This window comes from Marmota monax, unplaced genomic scaffold (genome assembly GCF_021218885.2).
Source record: "Marmota monax isolate L192 unplaced genomic scaffold, Marmota_monax_Labrador192_F-V1.1 WCK01_AAM20220418_F8-fsc00002, whole genome shotgun sequence".
NCBI classification, from domain to species: Eukaryota; Metazoa; Chordata; class Mammalia; order Rodentia; family Sciuridae; genus Marmota; species Marmota monax.
In genome coordinates this window covers 17,764,454-17,789,198 of record NW_026693571.1, presented here as the reverse complement: position 1 = coordinate 17,789,198, position 24,745 = coordinate 17,764,454, and the positions used below count along the sequence as shown (strand labels likewise).

The window sequence follows — 24,745 nt, the reverse complement described above, 5'->3', positions numbered from 1 at the left end:
TTCTGAGATGATATTATCCTGGATTATGCAGATGGGGCCATTGTAATCACAAGAATTGCTGTAAGTAAAAGAGTCGGGCAGAAGAGGAAGAACCAGAGAGATGGCGACATGAGGAGGACCTGACCTCCTGTTGCTGGCTTTGAAGATGGAAGAAAGGTCAAAAAAAGATATCCTTTAGACTAGAAGCTAGAAAATACCAGGGAACAGCTTCTCCCCTAGAGCTTCAGAAGGAAGGCAGCCTTGCCAATACCTTGATTTCAGACTAATGAGATCCATGTCAGATTCCTGTCCCCCAGAACTGTCAGATAATAAATGTTTTGAACCAATCAGTGTAATGATTCCCTACAGAAATAATAGGAATGCAGGTAAGAGTATGCAAAGGGTGTTTCTGGTAATATCCATCAGGTATATCTTTCTATTTTCACTTAAAGCATTGTTTTAATATTAAGTATATGGAATAGGGTGAAATTTTGGCATTAACTTTGAAGATAGGACAAGAACTCAAACTATTTTGTGGAGTTCTCGATACCAAAGTAGAATGCTATCTACCATTTTTATAATTGTCCACAATCACTTCTTTACCTGGTGTGAGGAAAGTGTGACTGCTCTTATAGTCAGAGATAGAATGAAAGCTTAGAACAGTCATCCAAGGTCAACGGGACAGCGTAGTAGTGGTGGCAATCCAGCCCTGTGCTCTGCCTCTGCATCCAGGGCTCTTTTTGCCGCTGAAGGCAATTCTCTGGGGTAGGATTTCAGCAGCCCTCCCCAAGTTCAGCACACAACAGCAATGGTATCCGTGTTTGCGTGGCCCCTGGACCTGCTCAACGGCTGCTCTTGATTTAGGTGTTGCTTTCATTCTGACTGTGAAACTGTAACTGGCCCCTTCTCCTTATATGACTAGATGTGTTCCCATGGAAGGGTCACATTGACAAAAGAGAGCACAGACAATGTGCAAGAACAGGACTGGGGCCTCTGATAACGGGGCAAGCCATTTTTCATTATGATCCCAATGCAACTGACCTGAATGGGAGGCACAAAGAGGAGGGGCCACCGCCTTCATTCTCTGAGACTGAGATCAGGGACTTCTTTTTTGGCTTTTCTCAACATGTCTTTTCATTTCATGGCAGCACATTGTGTGGGCCCCAGGTATCAGAAGCCACAGTTCTGTTTTTTGTAATCAGATGTTGTATGTATTCAAGCATTGTAAAAAAAAATTATATAGATTCATCATTAACATTAGGTTTTGTATTTTTTTTAACCACAAAGGAAGCATTTTTTTCTTTTCTCATTGTCCTCTTGTACCAAAATTTAGTGTCCATATATTCTGTTTTTAGCCTTTCTTTCTTTGCAGTACTGGGGATTAAACCCAGGTGTGCTTTGCCACTGAGCTATATCCCCAGACCTTTTTATATTTTTATTTTGAGACAGGATTTTGCTAAGTTGCTGAGGAACTCCTGAAACTTGTAATTCTCCTGCCTCAGCCTCTGAGTTGCTGGGATTACAAGTGCGTGCCATGGTGCCCAGCTATTTTATATAATCTTTCAAATCATCTCTTCAAAGATGGCCACTGCTGGAAAATATCACCTCTCCCAATCCCACCCTTTTCACCCTCTGTCCCTTTACCCTGTTCTATTCATTTTTCCACAACACCTCTCACACATGACATTTTTTTTTCCATTCTTTTTCTGGTTCCCCTCCTAGAATATAAGCTCTAAAAGAGCAGGTGCCTCATGTTTGCTGTTGTCTCCCAGGTGCCTAGTCAGTGCAGGGTAGAGCAGGGCTTCATGAATATGTGTTGATGAATTACCGAATTCTTTACACCTCCTCTGTCTAGTGCCATCCTCGACCTGCTGTAGAAAAGATCTTAGTGAAATAAAAAGCAAGAAGCCATAGCAAGGGAGGAAAGTCCATTTCGTTCACATTTTTTTGTAGTCAACGTTTCTAGTTTCTGATGGACTCATTGATCAGGGGAAGGAGGCAGCAGGGGAAATATCAAAGTGTTAAGTCAGAAGTGTTCGAAGCTTCTGTACAAAGTTCCCGAGACTCAAGGTCTGGCCCCTGGGCTGAGCCTATTTAGTGCCTGGCCCTTCCTCCAGACGCAGTAGAGGCAGTCACAGGTGAGCACCAGCTGACTGGTGTTCTGTTCCCTTAAGCAAAGCAAAGGTTTCGTTCAGTTAATTGACCGAGTGGTAGAAGAAAGTGAGGAGAGGGCTGTTGAGTCCCCTTTTTTGAGATCCACTGATTTGTTACAAGTTTGTTCTGAAACTGCTAGATCCTCCTGTACCCCAGGGCATTTGTTTATTTGTTTTCCTGGTTTCATAAACCCCACCTGGAAGTCTTCCAGTTACTGCTTAAGGGATCAATGGTATCTCCTCTTTGAGAGCCTCCTGAATACTTCTCGTGAGGTTCTTAGGAGCTCTCAACATGCTTGGCCTATGTTGCTTCCACCAGTCTCACCACCCTCCTAGTTTAAATGACTATATCCATTACTAGTTCAGAGCTCTAGGAGGCCAAAAATCATCTCTACCATGCTTGCTGTCTCAGTGTCCAGCTCAAGTGTCTGGCATGCGGTAGTTATTCCACAAATGTTGAGAAAAATGAATAGCTGAACACAAGAGAAAATGAGCAACTTTACAATCCAGTCATGGGCATCCAGTTAGCATTTTGGATCTTCCTTCTGGGGCTATCATTTGATGATACATATATATTTTTTTGTCCTTATTCAGGCACTCTGATCGTTCTGAAACATCCCTATCCAAGAGTAGTGGAAGAACCTTCCATTTATGAATCTGTCAGGGTTCACACAGCAATGCAGACAGGAAGAACAGAAAGTGACCTCGTGCCCACTGCACCTTCCGTAAGTAACATCAGTCTAACCACGAGCTCTTTCATTGTCTGGAAGTCAGTAAGAGTTGTAAGAGCAGTAAAAGTTGAAGTTTTATTCACATAAAAATTCTAGCTTGGGATATAAGACTTGGGAATGAATATAATATTTAAAGGTTGTGACTCAGTTCATCTGATCCAATGTAAATCATAAAGAATACAATGATTGGGTTGGGGGTATAGCTCAGTGGTGCTTATCTGGCATGCCTGAGGCCCTGGGCTCTATACCCAGCACCACAAATACACACAAACACAGGCACACATGTACACAGGCACACACGTGGACACACTTGTGAACACACAGGGCTTTAGCAACAAGATGTTAAATACTTAGAAAATGGCACTTAAATGTACAACCTAGAAGAATGAGAAGTTATATTCCATTTATGTATGATGTGTCAAAATGCATTCTACTGTCTATATAACTAATGAGAACAATTTTTTTTAAAAAAGTCGAGCCGGGCGTGGTGGCACACACCTGTAATCCCAGCAGCTCTGGAGGCTGAGGCCGGAGAATCGCAAGTTCAAATTCAGCCTCAGTAACTTAGTGAGGTGCTAAGCAACTCAGTGAGACCCTGGCTCTAAATATAAAATAGGGCTGGGGATGTGGCTCAGTGCCCCTGGGTTCAATCCCTAGTACAAAAAAAAAAAAAAGAAAGCAAGAAAAGAAAAGAAAAAAGAAAATGGCACTTAAGTTCCGATCTTTAGATATCCAAGCAAAGTTCATGGTAGAATGGGTGAGAGCTGTGTTTAGCTATTGACTTAACAGTTTTCTTTGACAAATGTCTTAAATTAAGAAAAAAATTGTCTTTTACATTTCAACCCTCCACGGAAGAAAAGTGTTCTCCTGCTTTACTATAAAAACTCATGGTGTTATTTTCTTCCTAGCTCTTTTTTCCTGCACTGACTGAAAACATTTGCACTTCTTTGCATCGGGGGCCATTGTTCAGCTGCAGTGCAACTAGAGCACTCGTTGTCCTTCAAGAGTCCATTTATGTTTGTTCCGTGAACTGTGACCCTGCAGATCCCTCCCTGGCAGCCCCTTCTCTTCATTATTCCCAGGGCTCTTCTATTTGCTGCCCCTTGTTTGCTGAACATTATTACTACAAGAAATCTGGATTCATGTGGTGGATAAAGACAATACCCAAATTCTGAGTAGCAATCATAACACTTGAGAAATAATCACTTGCAGATACTCAGCTACAAACCATATTAAAACAGATGTGAGTGCTCTGTCTCTGCAGTTCTTTTTCCACCCTGCTGCCAGAGAGATCTTATTATTAAAAAGCAGATTCACCACATAACCTGCTTGTTTCATATCCTTCTGTGGTGCCCATAGTCTTCATGGCCCACATACACCCTGCTTGCCCTCTGGCCTCATCTCATGCTACTTCCATGCTTATTTGACAAAACCTGCCTCTCTCAAACAGCATGCACTTCAATAAGTTGTTCCTTCTGCCCTCCCTGTAGCTGAAATGCCTCCAACGCTGTTACTGTCCACTCAGCCCTCAAGATTAGCATCCGGGATCAGTGCCTTCCAGGAAGCCTTCCTTGACTCCATCAGCTTCTTTATAAATGTTCCTTTTCTGGCTCTGGAGCCTGCTATTTATCTATATCCAAGAATTATCACATCATAATGAACTACCTGCACATCTGTCTCACCCCCACCAACTTGACACTTCTTTTTTTTTTTGGTGCCAGAGATTGGACCCAGGGACACTTAACCACTGAGCCACATCCCTGGCCCTTTCTATTTTTTATTTTCAAATAGTATGTTGTTTAGTTGCTCAGGGCCTTGCTAAGTTGATGAGGCTGGCTTTGAACTTGCAATCCTCCTGCCTCGGCCTCCGAAGCCACTGGGAATACAGGCGTGCACCACTGTACCCAGCTACCCTGACACTTCCAAGGACAGGTTTCATAGCTTGTCTTTGGAGCTTTATAGCCCAGCCAGTTCATGGTACTCTTTACATTTTTCTTACTCTGCCACATCTTCTCAAAAAGAAAAATCCTAGAAATCGGTCAAGAAAGATATTTTGACTTTGTTACAGTTGAGGAAGAAAGTATCCATCCTCAGAACTAGAAGCACTTGGGAAAGTAAGGTGATAAATAACTTAAAGTCAAAAGAAAGTAAAAATCAGATCAAGAGCCTACAATGTGTGTCTTTTATCAAACAGTAAGATGCAGATAATTCCTCCTTTGAAGGGTTGATGTGAGCACAAGATGTAGCATACTTAGTAAAAATAAGCCTCTTGAGATAAAATTCTGGAAGCCTTGTTAATTCTTTGCTCGCTCCAACTATCAGATGAATTCACCTGCCCAGAAAAGTTTGTATAATGCTGTTTTTAAATAGTAGTGAGTGGTTGATTGACAGTGACAATGATAACTCACACTATTTAATGAGAATCCCATGAAGTTTATTGTACATTTATTTATTTGTTTATTTATGTGTTTATTGGTACTGGGGATTGAACTCAAGGGCACTCAACCACTGAGCCACATCCCTAGCCCTTTTTTATATTTTATTTAGAGACAGGCTCTCACTGAGTTGCTTAGTGCCTCACTTTTGGTGAGGCTGGCTTTGAACTCTCGATCCTCCTGTCTCAGCCTCCCTAACTGCTGGGATTATAGGCATGTGCCACCACATCTGGTTTATTGTGCATTTATACAGACAAAACAACAACAACCACAACAACAACTCTAAAAGGCTTTCGAGTGGATTCTGAAACATCTCTCATTACTCCACTATGGACTCTTTGATGACTGTACATGTGTGGCTGTGGAAAGAGTTCTGATCTGATTAGAATTATTGTTTATACTGAACACAAAGTTTTCATCTTCACTGGTTACCCCAGAAAGCCATAGGATCATGCACCTCTGCCTCCAAGCTGACAGCTCTGAGGGTTTTCAGACTTCTGCTTTCTCCTGTGGAAATGCAGTTCTTGCACAAGCTGTCAGTGAAAGTAGAGAATTAAATTCTATTTACAGGAAAAAGAACTTCCTTAAAGCAAAAATGAAAGATGTCCCATTGACCAGAAATATAAGTGCTTATGTGAAGTTAACATTCTTTGGCAACTGCCTTTGGGGAAATTACTATTTATGACATATAAACAACAAGGCATTGCAATGCAGATGTATCTCAGTACTCGAGTGCTTACCTAGCATACATGAGGTCCAGGGTTTAAACCCTCACACACACACATACACATATACCAACAAAGCATTGAGTTTCTGAGATGAGGTTTAATTTAATTAATTTATTTATTAAACAATTTCAACAATTTCTTTCTTTCTTTTTCTTTTTTCTTTCTTTCTTTTTTTTTTTTTTTTTTTGTACTAGGGATTGAACCCATGGGTTTTTTACCACTAAGCCATATCCTTGGCCCTTTTACTTTTTATTTTGAGACAGGGTCTTGCTAAGTTGCTTAGGGCCTGGTTAAAACTTGCAATTCTCCTGCCTCAGCCTCCCAAGTCAAGTCACTGGGATTATAGGTGTGCAACAGTGTGCCCAACTAAACAAACATCTTTTAAGTGCCTACCATATATACAACACTGAGAGTTTGGCAATAGGTTAGGCAAAGCCCCCCACTGCAAGGGTTCACATTCTAGTTGGGAATACATCACAAAACAAAGGACAAGGAGAAAAGATGGAAACCCAGGAGGCCTCTCGGAGGAAGTCACATTTGAGCAGAAGCTTCACGGAAAGGAAAAACACATGTGGACAATGATACCAGGTGCAATCTGTCATCCCAGTGATTCAGGAGCTGAGGCACTTAGATCAAAAGTTCAAGGCCATCTTTGGCAACTTAATGAAACAAAAATGGCCTCGAACTTGTGATCCTCCCACCTCAGTCTCCCAAGTAACTGGCATTACAGGTTTGTATCACTGCACTATCACTGTGGTGTTTCAGAGACCACAAGGAGGCAAACATGCCTAGATGGAGAGAGAGAAAGTGGTGAAAGATGAGATTACTGAGGCAATGGAGGGGAGCAGGTCCTGTAAGACAATGATATTCTCAAAGAACAGTACAGTACATCCCAACTGAGTTTGTGAAACTTTATTTTAGTTGCCACAATGCTTTGAGACACACTAGCCTCCGTGGGTGTCAAGAACTGTGAAGAGTCCAAGATCTTATCCTACTTACAAGCTAACAAGTTGGCCTGCCACAGTTTCATGGATGCTACTAGATGACACAAGCCTTCTGGGTCAGAGACAAGGCCGGTAGCTTCTTACAGCAATAGCATCATCAGAATATTGGCATTTGAGTTTCTAACCTGTGCTGAATTCTAATTCCCACAGGAGTACATTAAAAGGGCCAAGTGATAACTATATACACAGTGGGTTGTACTGTAGGAGAGGAACCCTGAGCTTTGGGAACCCAAATCTTTTATAATGCACACTAGCATGTCCGACTTTTGGTTTTGAGGGAGATATTATTTCTGTCTTCCAAGGTTGTCTGTCAGGCAAACATACTTTTAAAATTTGATCTTTAATAAAAGGATGTTAGTGCCATGCTTTTGTGACATAAAAAAACATAAGAGACCCATGGAGAATTGCTTCTCAATCATGGGAAGGATCATGGAGGTTAAATATCGGGCAATTCATGAAGAATTGTCAAATCTAAAATGTCAATTTTTCCTCCTTTACATAATATGAAATGTTTCATAGCATGTGGCAAAGGATTTTTGTTCCAAGTGTTGATGAGAAATTATAAGAGAGTTTTAAAATGTTCCTTAAGTTTTTACTTTTTAAAAAAGATCCTTCTCACTGTACATGGAAACTGGAGTGGGAACTAAGTAAGAACACCTTTCAAGAGGCTATTACAGCAGTTCAGGGAAGAGATGGTATTAACCTGGGGAAGGAGGATAAGAGTAGTAGTTAAAGTGCAGTGAAGTTAAAGTATGAACTAGTCAACTTCAGGATGTATTTTGAAGGTAGAAGAGACAAGACATACTGATGAATTGAATGTGATACAAGAAATCAAGAGGAACAGAGTAAATAGTCCTGCCACTTCCTAATATAGCTAAGACTAGAGGAGGACTGAGTTTGGAAATGGAAATGAGAAATTCTGTGTTGGACATGTTAAATGTGAAATGTCAAGTAGTTATGTTGGTAGAGAGTCAGTGAGATAAAATTTCAAATTCCTGGCATAGAATAAGTCTTATAAAAACTTTAGCTTCATTAGCTTCCCTTTTGTGGTATTTCACATTTTAAACAATTCTCTCCTTCTAAAAATTGTTTCCTTTGCTTCTGCAACATTGTTCTATATTTTGTGATCTCTGACACATTTTATAGTTCCTCTTCTTAGGCATCTCCCTTGCATGTTGGTGTTTTTCAGTATTATTATTCAATCTGTGAAGTTTTTCTCACACTTAATATTTTGCTATTTTGCTGTTTGTCCTTCCAAACACATATGTTAGCTCTCTCTCTCTCTCTCTCTCTCTGTCTCTCTCTCTCTCTCTCTCTCTCTCTCTATATATATATATATATATATATATATATATATATAATATTATATATGAGCTTTATATTATATATATAATTGTACATATATAATGAGCTTTATATTGTAGAGTTATAAATATGCTTATTTAATTATATGTTATGTTCAGCTTTCATGTCTTTACATAGTTTCCTAAAACATCATTAAGAAAATTCTTTAATATTCCATTATTTTGGTACATCAATTTATTTAGTAATTCCTCTATTAGGTTTTTATGTTCTATTTTTTATAATAATTCCAAGCCTACAGAATAATTAAAAGAATAGTACAAAGAACTCTGTTTTTCCTGACCCATTGGAAACTAAATTGACTACATGATACCCCATCACTCTGAAGTCTTCCATGGCACATTTCCTATAACAAGGGCATTTACCTACATGGTCACACAGAACCATTCAAATTAGGAAACTAACATTAATACCATGCTACTATTTTATCCAGAGATCTCATTCAAGTTTCTCCATAAGGTTTTCTCCATAAGGTTCTCTATAGGGAAAAGATTCGATACACAGTTACAAATTACACTTATCTGTCCCATCTCTTGAGTATTCTTCAAGACAAAACATCTCCTCAGTTTTTCCTTGACTTCATGTCTTTGACGTTTTTGAAAATTAAAGGTCAGTTATTTTGTGAACTGTTCCTCAATTTTGGTTTCTCTGACACTGAATCATCATTAGATTTGAGTTCTGTATTTTTGATAGAAATACCACAAGAAGGATGCTTTGTGCTTCTCATTGCAAACTCTCACATGGATACAATTTCAGTTTGTCCCATTAAGGTGGGTGTTGGAAGACTTAAGCAATGTATGCACTTAACATTTCTTTATTTTAAAATCATTTTCCCCTTTTTTTATTAATAAATATTTGTGGAGGTTTTGGAGACTATACAAATATCCTACTCCTCATCAAAATTTTATCTACCAATTTTAGCATTTATTGATGTTTCTTTGCTGTTTTAATTATTACAATGATATCAACAAATGGCAAGTCTCTGATATTAGCTGTTATTGTACTGTAAGGGAAATATTTTTATTTTCCACATTTATCCAATCCTTTTTGTATTGATAGGTTATAATCATGACTATCCTTATTTATTTTGATCCTTTAAATTTTCCCAGTCTTTCAAGATGACTTCTGTGTTCATATGGTCTCAAAATGCTTTTATAACTTTCTGATACAGCAGGATATTCCAGACTTATATTTTCCTTGTTCCCAGCTCTGGAACCAGCTAATTCTCAATAAAAAAGAAAGAAAAAAAAAACTTGCTCCTTTTTCTGCAAAGTGGTGCTTTAGAAATCAACATTTGAGCAGTATTTGCTTATTTTCATTGCAGTGTCATTCTGCTAACCACTCAATGAAAAGGGAAAATATGCATGCATCTACATATGAATCCACACGCACTGTTTTTGGTCTATATCTACCTATCTATTCATCTGTCCATATATCCACTCACCTTCCATGGGTTCATAACAGTACCTTCAATCCTAATCCAGTACCACGAAGCTCATTCTAGTTTTTTCCTTTTTCATATTGTAATAACCTTGTCCCACAGTGAGGAATATTGACCCCATTATCCTCTATACATTTACTTCTATGATAATCAACTGAATGGAAGCCATCTTCAATTGATGCTCTTTTCATCCATGACCCTACTTGGACACCCTGCTCACCCAACTCAGGCTCTAACACCCAGTTCCAGGCCAATGCCATCCCTGCCCTCACTGCACATGCACTCCATGACTTGTCTCTGAAACTGTGCACCATCTACCACCTTCACCACTTTGAGCAGAAGCTCTCCTCACCTTGCTGGGCTTTAACACTTCCCTCCAAGCTGCTGCTGACCCATCACCACCATCATTCACAAAAATATTCCCTGTACACTGCCTGGGCTCTACCACCCTCCATGAAGGTGCACATGTGCCACCACACACTCACACTACTGCCTGCTTGCTCCACCCCCAACCCATGGCTTTTTAAAGAAGGTAGTCAGAAAGGCTGATCCTGTATTTTTAAACATTAAGCTTGTTTCCAACTTGGGAAAGATGTTCTTATAAACATCTTTTTTGTTATAGATCATAAATTTTTTAAAAGACAAATCTTCTATATAATTATTTCATTTCTTATAATCTGAGACCCTGGAATAAAATTAATATTCTCAGCTCTTCAATTGGTAGTTTTCCATTTATCAAAACCATAGAAAAATGCTAGACTAATAGCATATTATTTGGGTGGAGGTGAGATAAGTGAACAGCACTATTCCTTAGCTTGATATCAGTGAATAATTACATTAAGGTCTTTTACATAACAATTTACCCTTAATTATTTTAATTCTATAGAGAGTAACCTGCAACCACCCCAAATGGTAATTTTTGCCATTGCTCTATATACCTAAACTCAATTCAATTGGATCAATTCCCTTAACATCAAAATAAATAATATTGATTATATGATATCAAATTCATCTATATTGTTTAGCATTGTTTAAATGAACACCTGGGAAGTCCATCCTTACTTTTATGCCACAGCACTTTTAAAAGTCACTGGATATTATTTCTTGTTTTAATTCTTTGTACTGTGGTTGGTAATTGTTCCTCTTTTTATTTGGTAGGCAAAATTCATCTCAGGAAAAAAATAGTCTGGAAACTCCCATAAAAAGAACCTTGACATCAACCTAGTCATTTCCCAGTTTTTGTTTTGTTTTGTTTAAAAAAACTCTTTTTTAATATTTATTTTTTAGGTGTAGATGGACACAACACAATGCCTTTATTTTTATGTGTTGCTGAGAATTGAACCCGGGTCCCACCTGTGCTAGGCGAGCACTCTAACATAAGATCATATTAGACAAAACATCCTATGAGAAATCTAGTTTCATCAGGAATTTATGAATTAATTTCTTGATTTAAGGTTCCTTGTCTCATGCAGATATCTATTCATGCAGTCCCTGATTGTTCATTATATTTCATAAGTTCTAGGTAACATTTGGTATTGATTTAGTAGTATGTGAGTTAAAGGAAACGACTCATTCCCACTTCAAATCCCTTTTGAATAAATCAGGTATGAATAAATCTGCACTCCTGAATATCTATTCCATAGATATGAGCCTTAAGAAATGGTTTGCAGCCATGCACAGATGTACATGTCTGTAATCCCAGTGGCTTGGGAGGCTGAGGCAGGAGGATCACAAGTTTAAAGTGAGCCTGAGTGGGCTGGGGATGTGGCTCAAGCAGTAGCGCGCTCACCTGGCATACGTGGGGCCCTGGGTTCGATCCTCAGCACCACATTAAAATAAAATAAAATAAAGATGTTGTGTCCACCGAAAACTGAAAAATAAATATTAAAAAATAGTCAGCCTGAGCAATTTAGTGAGACCTTATCTCAAAATAATAATAATAATAAAGGCTTGGCTCAATGATTACATGCCCCTGGGGGTTTGATCCCTGGTATAAAAAAAAAAAAATGTTTTGGAGAAAGTAGGGAAATGTGGAGATGGAAAGAATATGTGATAAAATAAATGTTGGAAATGCTACTTCTGAGGTTCCTTCTTTAAAATTTACAAAGCATATTAATATAATGCACACCCTGGGAAACCCCAAAGTAAATAAATCCTTTTACTTTTCTTAATCCAGTTTCCAAAAAATGCAGTCATTTCTCTGTACCTGTGGGGAAGGGTTTCATGATCTCCATGGATACAAATATCCTCAGATACCCAAGTCTCTTATATAAAATGGCATAGTATTTGCATATAACTTATGCACATCCTCCCATGGACTTTAAACCATCTTAGATGAAGTAATATTGAATACAACATAAACACTATGTAAATCGTTGTTAGAATGTATTATGTAGGGAATAATGACAAGAAAAAATTCTGTGTACGTTCAGTACAATTTTTTTTTCCAAATACATTCAATTTGTGGTTGAATCTGAGGATGTGAAACTGGTGGATAAGGAGGGCCCACTATGGTTGACCATCGATGTGCATATGCGTGTTTAGGTGCTAATTCTCCTGCAACAGTACAAGCTGCTGGGTTACACATAACACGCTTCCACAAACGCTGACTTTTATAAGTGAAAAGATGTGGTTTATTATTTGCAAATTGCTAGCTGCAGTTAGCAGAGAGCCTTTCCCTACTTGTCTGTTGCTATAAAATTACACCAAATGATCCAGTCTAAACAATCTCTGACAGGATGTGGAAGATTTTCAAGTGCCTGGTGAAGAATGAAAGACCATCATTTAAGGATCAAAAGCAGACTTGTTCTTTATTCATAATAAGACAGTAATAGAGAGACAGACATCATGCTGTGACTGTTCTGCACTTCACTTAGTGCTTCTTTCTTTTTCAGTTGGGTACCAAAGAAGGCTACCTCACCAAACAGGGGGGCCTCGTCAAGGTAAGGAAGTGCGTTTTTTGCTCATGCCAGCCACAAAGAAGGAGAACATGTCTCACAGACTCAATTCTCATTTTGACAGTCCTTTTTTAAACAGCATAATTGCCAACTCATTTTGACCCACTTATAGTTTTACCTATTTGAAAGAGTTCACTTTTATGACTGATTAGTCAAAATTCTGGAAAAATACTTGCTTATTCTTTTAGAAAGCCTTACATTGGTTTTCTACAATGAATACACCAGAAGCCATGTTATCCTTTTAATGGAATGAGAGAGGATAAAGGTGGTATGATAAGGCAGAATGCTTCTGTTCTTTCCTTTTTTTCTAACAAAGAAGTCAAAATTATATGAAATGTGGACTAAAGGTAGGCCCAAAACATCACTGACGATAATAAAACTATTTTAAAATCCCAAAGAAAACATAATTTAGAGCTTTATAAGTCTATTGTATGCAACTGTCCCCCATTTATGTGATTTGCCACAGTCCGGCTGCAGCAAAATAACCAGGGGGTGACGAACAACTTGTGTACGTTGATACAGCAGGAGTGGGAGCCGTTTATTGTAGGACAGGAGGGGTATTTATACATTCCACACAGCTTATCTAATTAACATAAACTAGATACAGCAGTCAACCAATAAGGAATCTCCACACTTAATGGCTCGCTGGCATTACTTCACAAACCACTCCCTCTGGCAAAATGCCAGGCGCTATCCTGACTTGTTTACAGACCCTAACATTGATTGTCTTCTATCTCATGTTAGTGCATCACAGAGACCTTCATGAAGGGACTGCATCTGCTCCTTCCTATATGCAGAGTAGGGACACTTAGCCTCTTTTTTCAGGGGTACTGGTTTGCTTGAATCCAACCTAAACATTTGGTTGTGTCCCTACTAGGTTGGATGCTTCCTGAAGACTGGGGATATTCACGTTTGAGCATATTTATTCTTAAATCCTGTTATTTCTTTTAACTAGTTACATTGCCACCCAGAATGTATAAGGATTCTGGTATACGAAGAAGGTGACAGTGGCAGCAACAGTTTTGCCATAGAATTCTTAGGCAAGATTTATATTGTCATGTGGTTTGAGTTTTCCAAACCTTAATTGGCTTATTTGTAAGACAAAAATAATATTTGGCATTGTTATATGTGGATTGTCTCTTAAATGAGGATTGTGTACACACACACAAACATATACATCTATATGTATATATGTACACATATATACATATGTAATTAAATATATTTAATATATGTATAAACAGTATATAATATTTAGGGCTGGGGATATACCTCAGTCAAGTGCTTGCTTTGCATGCACAAGGCCCTGGGTTTAATCCCCAGCACCCTCCCCCCAAAAAAGTATATAATATTTAATGTAAGTACATGTTGAGTTCAATCCTCAGCACCACATAAAAGTAAATAAATAAAATAAAGTTACTGTGTCCAACTACAACTAAAAAATAAATATTAAAAAAAGAATAGTATGTATTTCACAGAAAGTGCTCAAAAATGTTATCTATTTCTATTATAAAAGTTAATAATATAGAAATTTTAGTTGTTTGTTATAATCATCTTGAATATTTATGAGAGGCTACATCTTTTTTTGTTTAAATAGGCTAATAATTTCCCTGCCGTCTTTATGAACTTAATGCATGGAATCAATTTTAATTATGTATTAGATATTTTGAAAATATTTTCTCAGTCATACAATAATTTTCAGACTTATTTTTATCTAATCTTCTAGATACTTCAAAACTAAAAGTAAACTATCTAGTTCAGATATTGCATTCCTGTACTCAAAACCTATAAGTCTTAATTTTTTTTTCCTCAGACCTGGAAAACAAGATGGTTCACTTTGCACAGAAATGAACTGAAATACTTCAAAGACCAGATGGTGAGAAACATAATATATTTTTCTTTAAAAACCAACTCTCTAGATAAAAGGAACATCTGCCTCTAAAAATCCCTGAAATTCTCCTTCTGTCCACCTGAAACAATAAATGATTGGAGATGAGTTCCTGATTCCTGATATGAGTAGAGTTCTTTTGCAAAGACAAGATGTGTATCCCAGAGTTGCCCTATTGCCCTGGCTGAACTATTGTTCTCTAGGGCACATAATTCCTTCTGTGTAGGGTAACAGAATTTTTCTTTTGCTACAATTTGTTAACTATCACTCTCCAGAGATTTCTCTGTTTATTAAAATATGTCCATTCCCATGCCCATTTTATTATGCTAATTTAAGATTATTTTATTTCTTCTCACTTTCTTTATAAAAAAATTCTGAGAAAGTAGAAGTTTTAAAAGAGAGAAAAATAACACTCCCTTCCATGGGTAAAAATCCATCTCTATCAAATGTAAGTTGATAGAGGCAATGTCTTTCTTCTTAATGCTTACCTTCATGAAAGGCTAATTCTAAAACCAGAGGTGGGTAACTTTACTTCAAAAGTCTTTTCCATATATATATATATATATATCAGTCCTCTTAGAGAAAAAAAAACTGACAGTTGTACCTGGTGGAACTCTTTTTTTAAAAATTTGTTCTTTTTAGTTATACATGATATATGTATACAAACATGTAGTACATATTATTCTAATAAGTCTGATTAGATGATAAATGATGGATGGATTGATGTGATTATTTTTATGATGATGTAGGTTGCTCTTTCTGTTTTATTTTTTAAGTCTCCAGAGCCAATTCGGATCCTAGACCTAAGGGAATGTTCAGCTGTTCAATTTGATTATTCACAGGAAAGGGTAAACTGTTTTTGGTAAGTTGGTTTTTCTTTCTTTTCTTTTTATAAAGGAAATGTTTTTAAAAGTCTTCTTTTCAGACACTTATTTTAGCTCAGGAATAAAAAGCTGTATGACTTAATGTCTCCTTACGTGTGGAACTGAGGGATGTGGATTCACCATCACACAGTGCATACATGTTAGGCCTTTTTTCAGCTGTGTGTAAAATATTACCTCACGTAAAGAGGTCTAAACAAATTGGCAGAGCCAGGCGCCATGGTGCATGCCTTTTATCCCAGCGGCTCTGGAGGCTGAGACAAGAGGATCGCGAGTTCAAAGCCAGCCTCAGCAAAAGCAAAATGCTAAGCAATTCAGTGAGACCCTGTCTTTAAAATACAAAATAGGACTGGGGATGTGGCTCAGAGGTCAAATACCCCTGAGTTCAACCTTGACACCCCCCCCCCCCACACACACACACACAAATTGGCAAGTGGCCTGGGTTTGGCTGTGTGCTATAACATATATGATATAAATTCTGCATTGTGAACATTCACATCTTTTTGTTTGTTTGTACTGGGGATTAAATCCAGGACCTAATAACATGCATTAACTAGGCAAGCACTCCACCAGTGATCTATACCTTCAACCCTTTTTTAAATTTTGAGATAGAATTTTTGCTAAATTACCCAAACTGGCCTCAAACTTGCATTCTTCCTGATTCAGCCTCACCCTCCCTATATTATAGGCACACCTGGCTATTCACGACTTAGCTTTCTTTCTTTCAGGTTTTCCTCCAAAATTTTAATTATAATTTTGTTGACTCCAATGATGGGCAACTTATATTATTATTACAATTTATGGCAATTGCACAAAAGTATTTTGTTCAAATATTAGCATATTATGAACTTTTTCTAACTGGAAGAAATAAAGTATCTTGAGAAAGGAGTGTCTTAATTTTTACCAATTTATATCTTCAAATTGTTCGTGTATACTTAAGTTGGAAGACATGTATACTCTTTACCTAGATTCATCAATGTTTTGTTATATTTATCACTTTTTTTTCCTGAACCAATTGTAAACATCATGGCTAAAAGCTTAAGTATGTATCTTCTGAGAATAAACATGTTATCTGCAGAACCATAATGTCATTATCACACCTGACAAAACTCATGGTAATTCTATAATATCAACCAGCAATAGATATCTTTTTTAAAAATTGCATAAAGGTGTCATATGAGCTAGCAGTTTTATTTTTCTCATGTAACAGGAAATGGAGAAGCAGGCAGCTTCCACAGCAAGGCCAAGTCCAGTGTCTTTGCAGTTTTCTTGGCCTTTCCTCATGATGGCTACTTCAGAGCCAAATGGCTACTCCAAATTTAGGCCACTTGTTTTCATAGATCTGAAGAAAGATGTAGGAATGATGTAAGGCTACATCTGTCCCTTTGTACCAGGAAAGCCAATCTTTCTCCAGAAAGTTCCCTATAGACTTCCCCTTATAATTCACTGGCCACAATGGGGCCATCATCATCATCATCCCTAGCATCAGGGAAGGCTAGGAAAGTGAGAGCATAATCATAATTGACCAATTAGGATTCATTGCCTGGGGTTCTGTTAGCAAGAAGAAAATTATCTGTATTAATGGATACCTAAGGGTCTCCCACAAAGAGTATCAATGACAATTCTAGAAATCAGTTTCACAGAGTGTGTACAATACCAGTATCACCCCTCCCCCTGCATTGTCTACTCACTCCTCAACTGAATCTCACATAAGGTTTTGCCTTCTACACACAGACTCTTACTACTCAGCATTAATTATTGGTGTCAAAATATGTTAGTCGGGCTATAGAATAATAGAGACCTTCTGAATTTTAGTTCAAGCCTTTTTTTCACAAACGATCTTAGTATTTTTCATCTAGACTGAATGTTCAGGAAGGATGGGCAAGATATAAGTTAGGGCTAGCCCTTATCATGCCAGTGATTTTGACTGTATAATCAAAGACAATCAAATGATGAATTACTACATATTTAGAAATAGTCCTCTGTGTCAGTAGGAAATTTTATCTTCCTTCCAGTATTAACTCAGGGTCAGAAATGGGCTAGTTGAGGAGCTATATTGTCTCTTTTCCTCTCCTAAATAACTGCCTACATCCACTGAAGACGGGGTTTTCCTCATTAAAGCTAGATACCACAAATGAGTTCTTTCCACAAACTCTCATCTGTCCTGCATATTCTTTGAATCATATCACAGGTTCTGAATCATCTAAGAACCCAGTTGACACATAAGTGTTATATATAAGCCTGTACTGTGTGTTCAATTCAAGATATGTATAGTGAAGGAACTGGGGCAGCCTGGACATAGTTTTTTTCTTTTTTGAAGTCTCATTAGAGAATATAAACCTTGCCTGTAATGATAATAGGGATCTACAACTTCCTACATGTTTCTGCAGTTTGTTGGCAGCTATAGCTCTGTCTATACTAGTTCTTCAAGTTACTTCTTACTCAGGTCCTTTATCGATTCTTTTTTCTCTTGGAATATTCTAATTGGTGTTCCACTAATACATGTTCAACCTACCACCTGGAGTAGCTAACATTCTTTATTTTGTCTTATCAGCTTAGTATTTCCATTCAGGACATTTTATCTCTGTGCAAAGACAGGAGTAGAAGCGGATGAATGGATCAAAATATTACGGTGGAAATTGGTGAGTTATAAAAAGTGTTTAAGTGTTCAGTCCCGAGAAATTATGTTGAGGATTTCAAACGTATTTCTGTTGAGTCAGACTATTCCCAAGAATCTAAGGGATGTCATTTGCAGGCTTATGGAATAGTCTGTTTCTTCTCTGGGGGACAGAAAAAAAGATGGAGACATGATTGTAAAAAGAAAGAACTTATTTGAATCTCAGCCCTAGAGCCTTCCCTAGTGCCCCAGCATCTGTCACTTTGCCAGATTAGTCCAGGTTTGTCAGGAGGAGGGCATCTGTGACCAGAATGCTCATAGAGGAAAGCTGACTTATTTCTCTAGCTAAAAAGTCTTCTAAATGGTCAGAAATTTTCCTATAACTACCATGTAGGAATCCACTTTTTTTTTGTTATAGCAAAATACTTTAGGCAATTACTTATGAAGAAAAAGAAAAATCAGATTGCCAAAAAGGAAGTCAAAGAGTGACAAAGGTCAGCCAGGCTCAGACATTTATATCAACTTGCTTTTGTGAAAATTCACTCCAGGCAACCAGTATTTCCTTCCAAGGGCAGCGCACTCCTGACCCACAAGCCTCCCACTAAGCCCCACCTCTTAAAGGTTCCATCACTTCTTAATATTGCCACCCTGGGGACTAAGCCTTTTCATATAGATCTTTTAGGGACACACTTAAACATAACAACCTACAGCATACCAATTAAAATCTTTGATGTTTTAAAAAATGAAACACTTGTTTCCTAATTATTATTTATGTGTGTGAAATTATTTGATAGGCCTGGTACTGTGGCACACACCTGTAAGGCTTGGTAGGCTGAGGCAGGAGGATCATGAGTTCAAAGCCAGCCTCAGCAATGGTGAGGTGCTAAGCAACTCAGTGAGACCCTGTCTCTAAATAAAATACAAAAAATAGGGCTGGGGATGTGGCTCCGTGGTTGAGTGTCCCTGAGTTCAATCTCTGGGTACCGCCCCACCCCCCCAAAAAAAATCATCTGATAGGTGTTTTCTCATATCTGAGAATCTTGTTGGATAGGCCTTTCTAGATACTGGGATTTCTGCTCTTGGTAATTTTTTCAGTTTGAAATCTAAAGTAATATGCCACTTATTTTGAGATTGTTCTGATGTATTTGATATTCAGTGAGGAAATACTTTGCCTTATGAAACCTTTGTTCAGATATGAATTAATCTCTTCCCTTTCCTATCCAAGTGACACATAATCATTATAAACAAAGTAAAAATATATCAAATGCACACTTTCAGATTTCTCCCTGTGCAAATATTTAAAAACAAAATTTAACCTTTCTCTGGTATTATTTACTCATTCTACTTAGCAATATATTATAAGCATCTTTCCATATCAACAATTTTAGATTCTTATCATCCTTTTTGATTCATTGAATAGTGTTGCATTTTATAGATTATTGTAAGCATTAGACTAATTCCAAAATTGTACTTTCTAGCAACTGCTTTATAAATGTCTCCTGGGAAAAATACAGAAAACCAGATTAACGCAGGGAGTGGGGCGTGACAATTTATAGTTGCGAGACTTCTTTACTAATCAGCATGTCTTATTTAATATTTTAGAGATTACTCTTGATATCACTTTATAATAGATACACATGTGTTTTATTTCAGTCACAAATCAGAAAACAGCTCAATCGAGAGGAAAGCACAATCCGATCTCAGTCATTCATCTTTAAATAGATCTTTCTCACCAAAGAGTGGCCTTGGCCCTGAGCAAGGTGGAATGCTCCCTGGTACTGTGATACATAGCAGGATTCAGATGAAAGCTGACCAAGGATTTTTCTTCAAAAGCAAATCAAAAGCAGATACTGACCAGGACCCATATACCACGTTCACAGACTCTTGGGAAACTGCTGCCGTTCCAAGATGTCGCCATGTCCAGCACACTGAAGCAATTGTTCTGAGAGAAATCAATGGACCCCCACCTCCAGGTCTGCTCACTCTCAGAACACATAATGCAAGATGAAGGGATTTTTGTCTTTACTCCAAGTAGCCCCCATGCTTGCTGACATGAGTTGTCGAGTTCCACTCTGGGTCAAGGTCAGCTCACTGACCTTGAAGTTGTGCTATTATGCAGGAAGTAAACAGTCGTATGTTTGGAAAGCTTAGACAGCTTCTTTATAAAGTATATGGAGATAGCAGACATCAAGGATTTTTTGAAGGAGAGGTTGTTTTTTGCTTTTTTGTTCTTTATACAAAAGTCAAAAACTGTTTCCAAAACTAAAATGGAACCTGCTTATTGTTTTTATTTTCTCTTTTAAAAGCCTTAGAAATCTAGTGTGTCTTTCACATCTAATGATAAAACTATGAGAACTAAATGTCCTATGGGCAATTATGTGGGACAATAAAGGTACATGAAGATACAATTTAAAAACATCACTTGACCATTTTGGGGGAAATGTTTTGAAGCGTGAAAACACATAAATTGAGGAAGGGTAACAAAGTGGTAGATAACTTGTAGTTCATAATAATTATTATTTTATTTATAATAATAATAGAGGACATGTAAGCAGTGGGTTATCTTTATCTGACATTTCTCCAAATGATCTGGAAGAGATTTCTCAAAGTGTGTTATAACAGTCCCTTTCCTATAATGAGCTATATAGGGTTAACTTCTAAGCCCCCTGGGCCTTACTAAAGAGCAACTTCTATTGCCAATTGAGGGAGTAACACTAAATCTACATGAAATATATAATAATGTGTTACACAGCTGTTGCAAAGCAGAGTAAGAAGACTGAAGTGAGAATGAAATGCTGGTGTCCAGAGTTCATAAGCAGATTCTAACTCTTTCTAATATCTTTATCGATCCTGCTTTTTGAGGCAGAAGTTTATGGTGCAAAGGTATGATATAACACTGCTCTTGCAGTCCCAAGGGATACCTTGTTAACCAAGTTCCCTCTATTATTTAAGCATTTAAGACTTGGAAATTACAGTACATATTGTATGTTTCAACAAGGTTTTTAATGTATTTCATATGTTTGTATTATATGGGATAAAATAGATGTCAAGTTAAAATGTATTATGTCAAGTTTGCAAAGTAATATCAAATAACTCTCATATACATCTATAGATGTATACTATACATCTCCTGTATGATTTCATGTATGGTTTTCTTAAAAACAAAGGTGTTGCTTTGTGTAGGTAATATTGATTTTGCTTTTTGTAAAACATACCATGTTTATTTATATTCTTTGTTTCTGTTTAATAAATAAAAAGCACAATTTTGCTGTTCATGTAGTAGCACATTTTTAGTCTTTGAAATTTAAAAGAAATACAATTGATGAATATCACAAAGCAATTATACTGAAGTTAAACTATGAGCCACAAAAGACTGGAAGTTGAAGAAGTAGTTTCAGTCCTGCTGGGTGTGATGCTGTATGCCTATAATACCAGCAACTCAAAAGGCTGACACAGAAGAATCACAAGTTCAAAGCCAGCCTCAATAACTTAGCGAGGGCTTCAGCAACTTAGTGAGATCCTGTCTCATAATTATAAAGAAATAAAAAATAAAAAGGGCTGAGAATGTGGCTTATGGGTTAAGCATCTCTGGGTTTAATCACTAATAACATAAAGGAAAAAAAACGAAATAGTTTCATTCCTTCAGGAATTCTTAGTTAAATTATGGACAGGACAATAAACAGATATGTAGTGACAGTGCATAGAGATAAATAACATAAATACTGTAAGAGAGGTACACAAAGCTATTTGATGGAAAGCAAGCTTCAATCGGAACAAAACCATTTGTGGTAGGTTCTGACATGGGGAGTTAACGCATATATCCACTAAGCACTTAGGACCAGGTAAGATTCTTCTCTGCAGTCTCCTAAATGGGTTATCTTTATCTGATATTTCTCCAAATGATCTGGAAGAGATTTCTCAAAGTGTTATAACAATCCCTTCCCTAGAATAAGCTGTATGGGGTTAACCTATATGCGCTCTGGGCCTTATTAAAGAACAACTTCTGTTGCCTGTTATGGGAGTAACACTAAGTCTACTTGAAATATATAATAATGTATTATACCGCTGTTGCAGAGTAGAATAAGAGGTCTGAAGTGAAATTTTAACTTCCTAAAGAGGCTGCACTTCCAACTCCTGAGAGGAGCCGGGTGAGGGGCCCTCAGCTATTTCTCCAAATCTAAAACCGGGGAAGATGTTTGTGCCAATGGCAGATCAGAGCAGGGGGATATGGAGAACAGTGAGTGAGGTGCCCATATGAGGCTCCATCTGCTAATGGTATGTGCTTATCTAAAATGAAGTGCCCCAGGACACTGTCAAAGCATTAGCAGTTACTCTCAGAATTCCCTCTGGGAGATCTTGGTACACAAGAGCAAAGTTCCCTCTGGAGCAGTAGAGTCACCCCCTTGGATGGAAAGTCCAGTACTGTTTCTGAGGGAAAGCAGCCCCATTCCAGAATCACTGGCTATCAGGACACTCAGTGGAGCAGGATCATCTTCCTCCACCCTGTGGCATGCAAGAGAATGAGATGGGTGTGCAGGTCATGGAATTAGGCTTGTGTCCCACTTCAGGCAGACAGCAAAAGAATTATTCTAGTGAACATCAGTCCTACTTCTCTTCCCCTCCACCTCTGATTGGTTGCAGAGTAGACCCATGTTTTTACCAAACTCTTCCCAATCAAGGGTGCTATAGTGCCTACAGAGTGTCATGTGTGGGCCAATGCTCTGCTCACTACAGATTTGGCTGCCTGGCCATGATTTCAAAACCATCTGTAGGGGAGGACCAGATTTTTATTTTTTAAAATTTGGAATCTATCATAGAGATTTTGTAAAATTCAATTAAAAATGACTAGAAAAGTGAAATAAAAAGCATAAATATCACAAACCCAAATTTTGTTATCAGATTCAAGAGACATAAATTTACTATGTCAAATTGGTTAAGTTTTTAAAGCACTCACTCCCAATTTCTGTACTTATCTTGTAAATAGTGTGCAGAATGCCCCATCTGTTGAGCACATTTTGAGTAGCACAGGTCTAAGTAACTAGCAGGTGAAAGAAAATGAGTCTTTTTGAGAAAAGAATCCACCTAAAGGTAAAGAGGCCTGGGGTGCAAATGTTTGGTTAATGGAATATGGGTATCATTATAGGGGGATGGTGATTCTAAACACATCCTTGCCTGTTACTTGGGCCTTCCTCTGCAAACCTAAAGGAGGTGTTTGACTCAAGTCACCAGGGGAGAGATGTTGAGATGGAAGTTCTATCATATTTAGAGTAAGACAACATCTTTGGCCTTCGTTGTAGGATCCAGCAGCCTCTGAGGGTACTCACACCCTCAGGCAGAAGTAGCAGCAATGACCAGGGTTGAGGGGCATAGCTTATCCCAAAGGGTGGGAACAAAGCAAAGTAAATTGGCAGATGCCACGTGTTTTAAGAGTACATGTGTAGCCAGGTGTGGTAGCAAAGGCCTGTAATCCCAGCAGCTCTTGAGGCTGAGGCAGGAGGATCACAAGTTCAAAGATAGCCTCAGCAACTTAGCAAGGCCCCAAGCAACTAAGTGAGACCCTGTCTCAAAAATATAAAAAGGGCTGAAGATGTGGCTCAATGGCAAATCAGCCCTGGGTTCAATTCCTAAATGTCTAAATTAATATATTTTCCAAAAAAAAGAGTACATGAGAAGGGTTGTATGGGTACCCCTGGAAATATCTGAAATGCATTTGAGAGGAACTGGATTTTCCACAGGGGTGAAAAAACAAGAATGGAGACAGAGAAGTGGGCATAAGGGGGTCCGTAAACTTATCTTGTGGTTATTTTCTTAGTCCAGATACATGCTTGTCATAGACATACTCAACAACTGGTAAGGTCCCCCATTGATTCCTTGACTTGTGAAATGAGGGCTATTATAGCAAGAAAGGCCAATTGGAAAACATTAGAACTACCTCTGCCTGAGAAAATAATAAACAAAAGTAATACCACATTCCTGGAGGGACTTTAAAAATTAGTGCCACCATCAAAGATGGGGTAGAGGTGGTGATTCCTTCCACAACCCCATTCAGCCCACCAATTTGTCCAATGCATAAAACACATAAACTTACCCCAGTGGTGACTCTAATTGCAGCTGCTGTTACAGACATGATTTCACTGCTTGAGCAAGTTAACACACCCGTTGGCCTAGTATGCGGCTATTGATCTCACAAAAATAATTTTTTTCCCTCAATATCTGTTAGTAAATACTAGAAAGAGTTAGCTTTCAGCTGGTAAGACTGACACATCTTCACTGTTCTGCAGCCAAATGTTACAATTTAGTTCACAAGGACCTTGATCACATTTCCTCCCACTAGACATTACACTGCTCCATTACGTTGATGACATTATGCCAACTAAACAAGAAGTAGCGAAAACCATAAGCACTTTGGAAAGATATTTTTGTCTCAGACCATGGGAAATAAATCCAACAAGAATTCAGGTGCTTTCCAACTAAGTGAAATTTCTGAGAGTACAATGGCATGGAGCCTGTCAAGATTTTTTGTTTCCTTGTACTAGGAATTGAACCCAGGGCTTCACATGCCAGGAAAG

General features: G+C 37.9%; 1 protein-coding gene across 1 annotated transcript in view; it reads left to right on the top strand.

Annotated features, from left to right (window-relative positions):
- Positions 1-21,451, top strand: part of Dapp1 (dual adaptor of phosphotyrosine and 3-phosphoinositides 1) — a 47,147-nt gene extending 25,696 nt beyond the window's left edge. The window contains exons 4-9 of the mRNA XM_046458812.2: positions 2,727-2,857; positions 12,728-12,775; positions 14,604-14,666; positions 15,455-15,540; positions 18,114-18,201; positions 19,830-21,451. Of these exons, the coding sequence (XP_046314768.1) occupies positions 2,727-2,857; positions 12,728-12,775; positions 14,604-14,666; positions 15,455-15,540; positions 18,114-18,201; positions 19,830-19,898 (485 nt within the window). The 3' untranslated portion in view covers positions 19,899-21,451. The remainder of the gene's footprint in view (positions 1-2,726; positions 2,858-12,727; positions 12,776-14,603; positions 14,667-15,454; positions 15,541-18,113; positions 18,202-19,829) is intronic.
- The last annotated feature ends 3,294 nt before the right edge of the window (positions 21,452-24,745 follow it).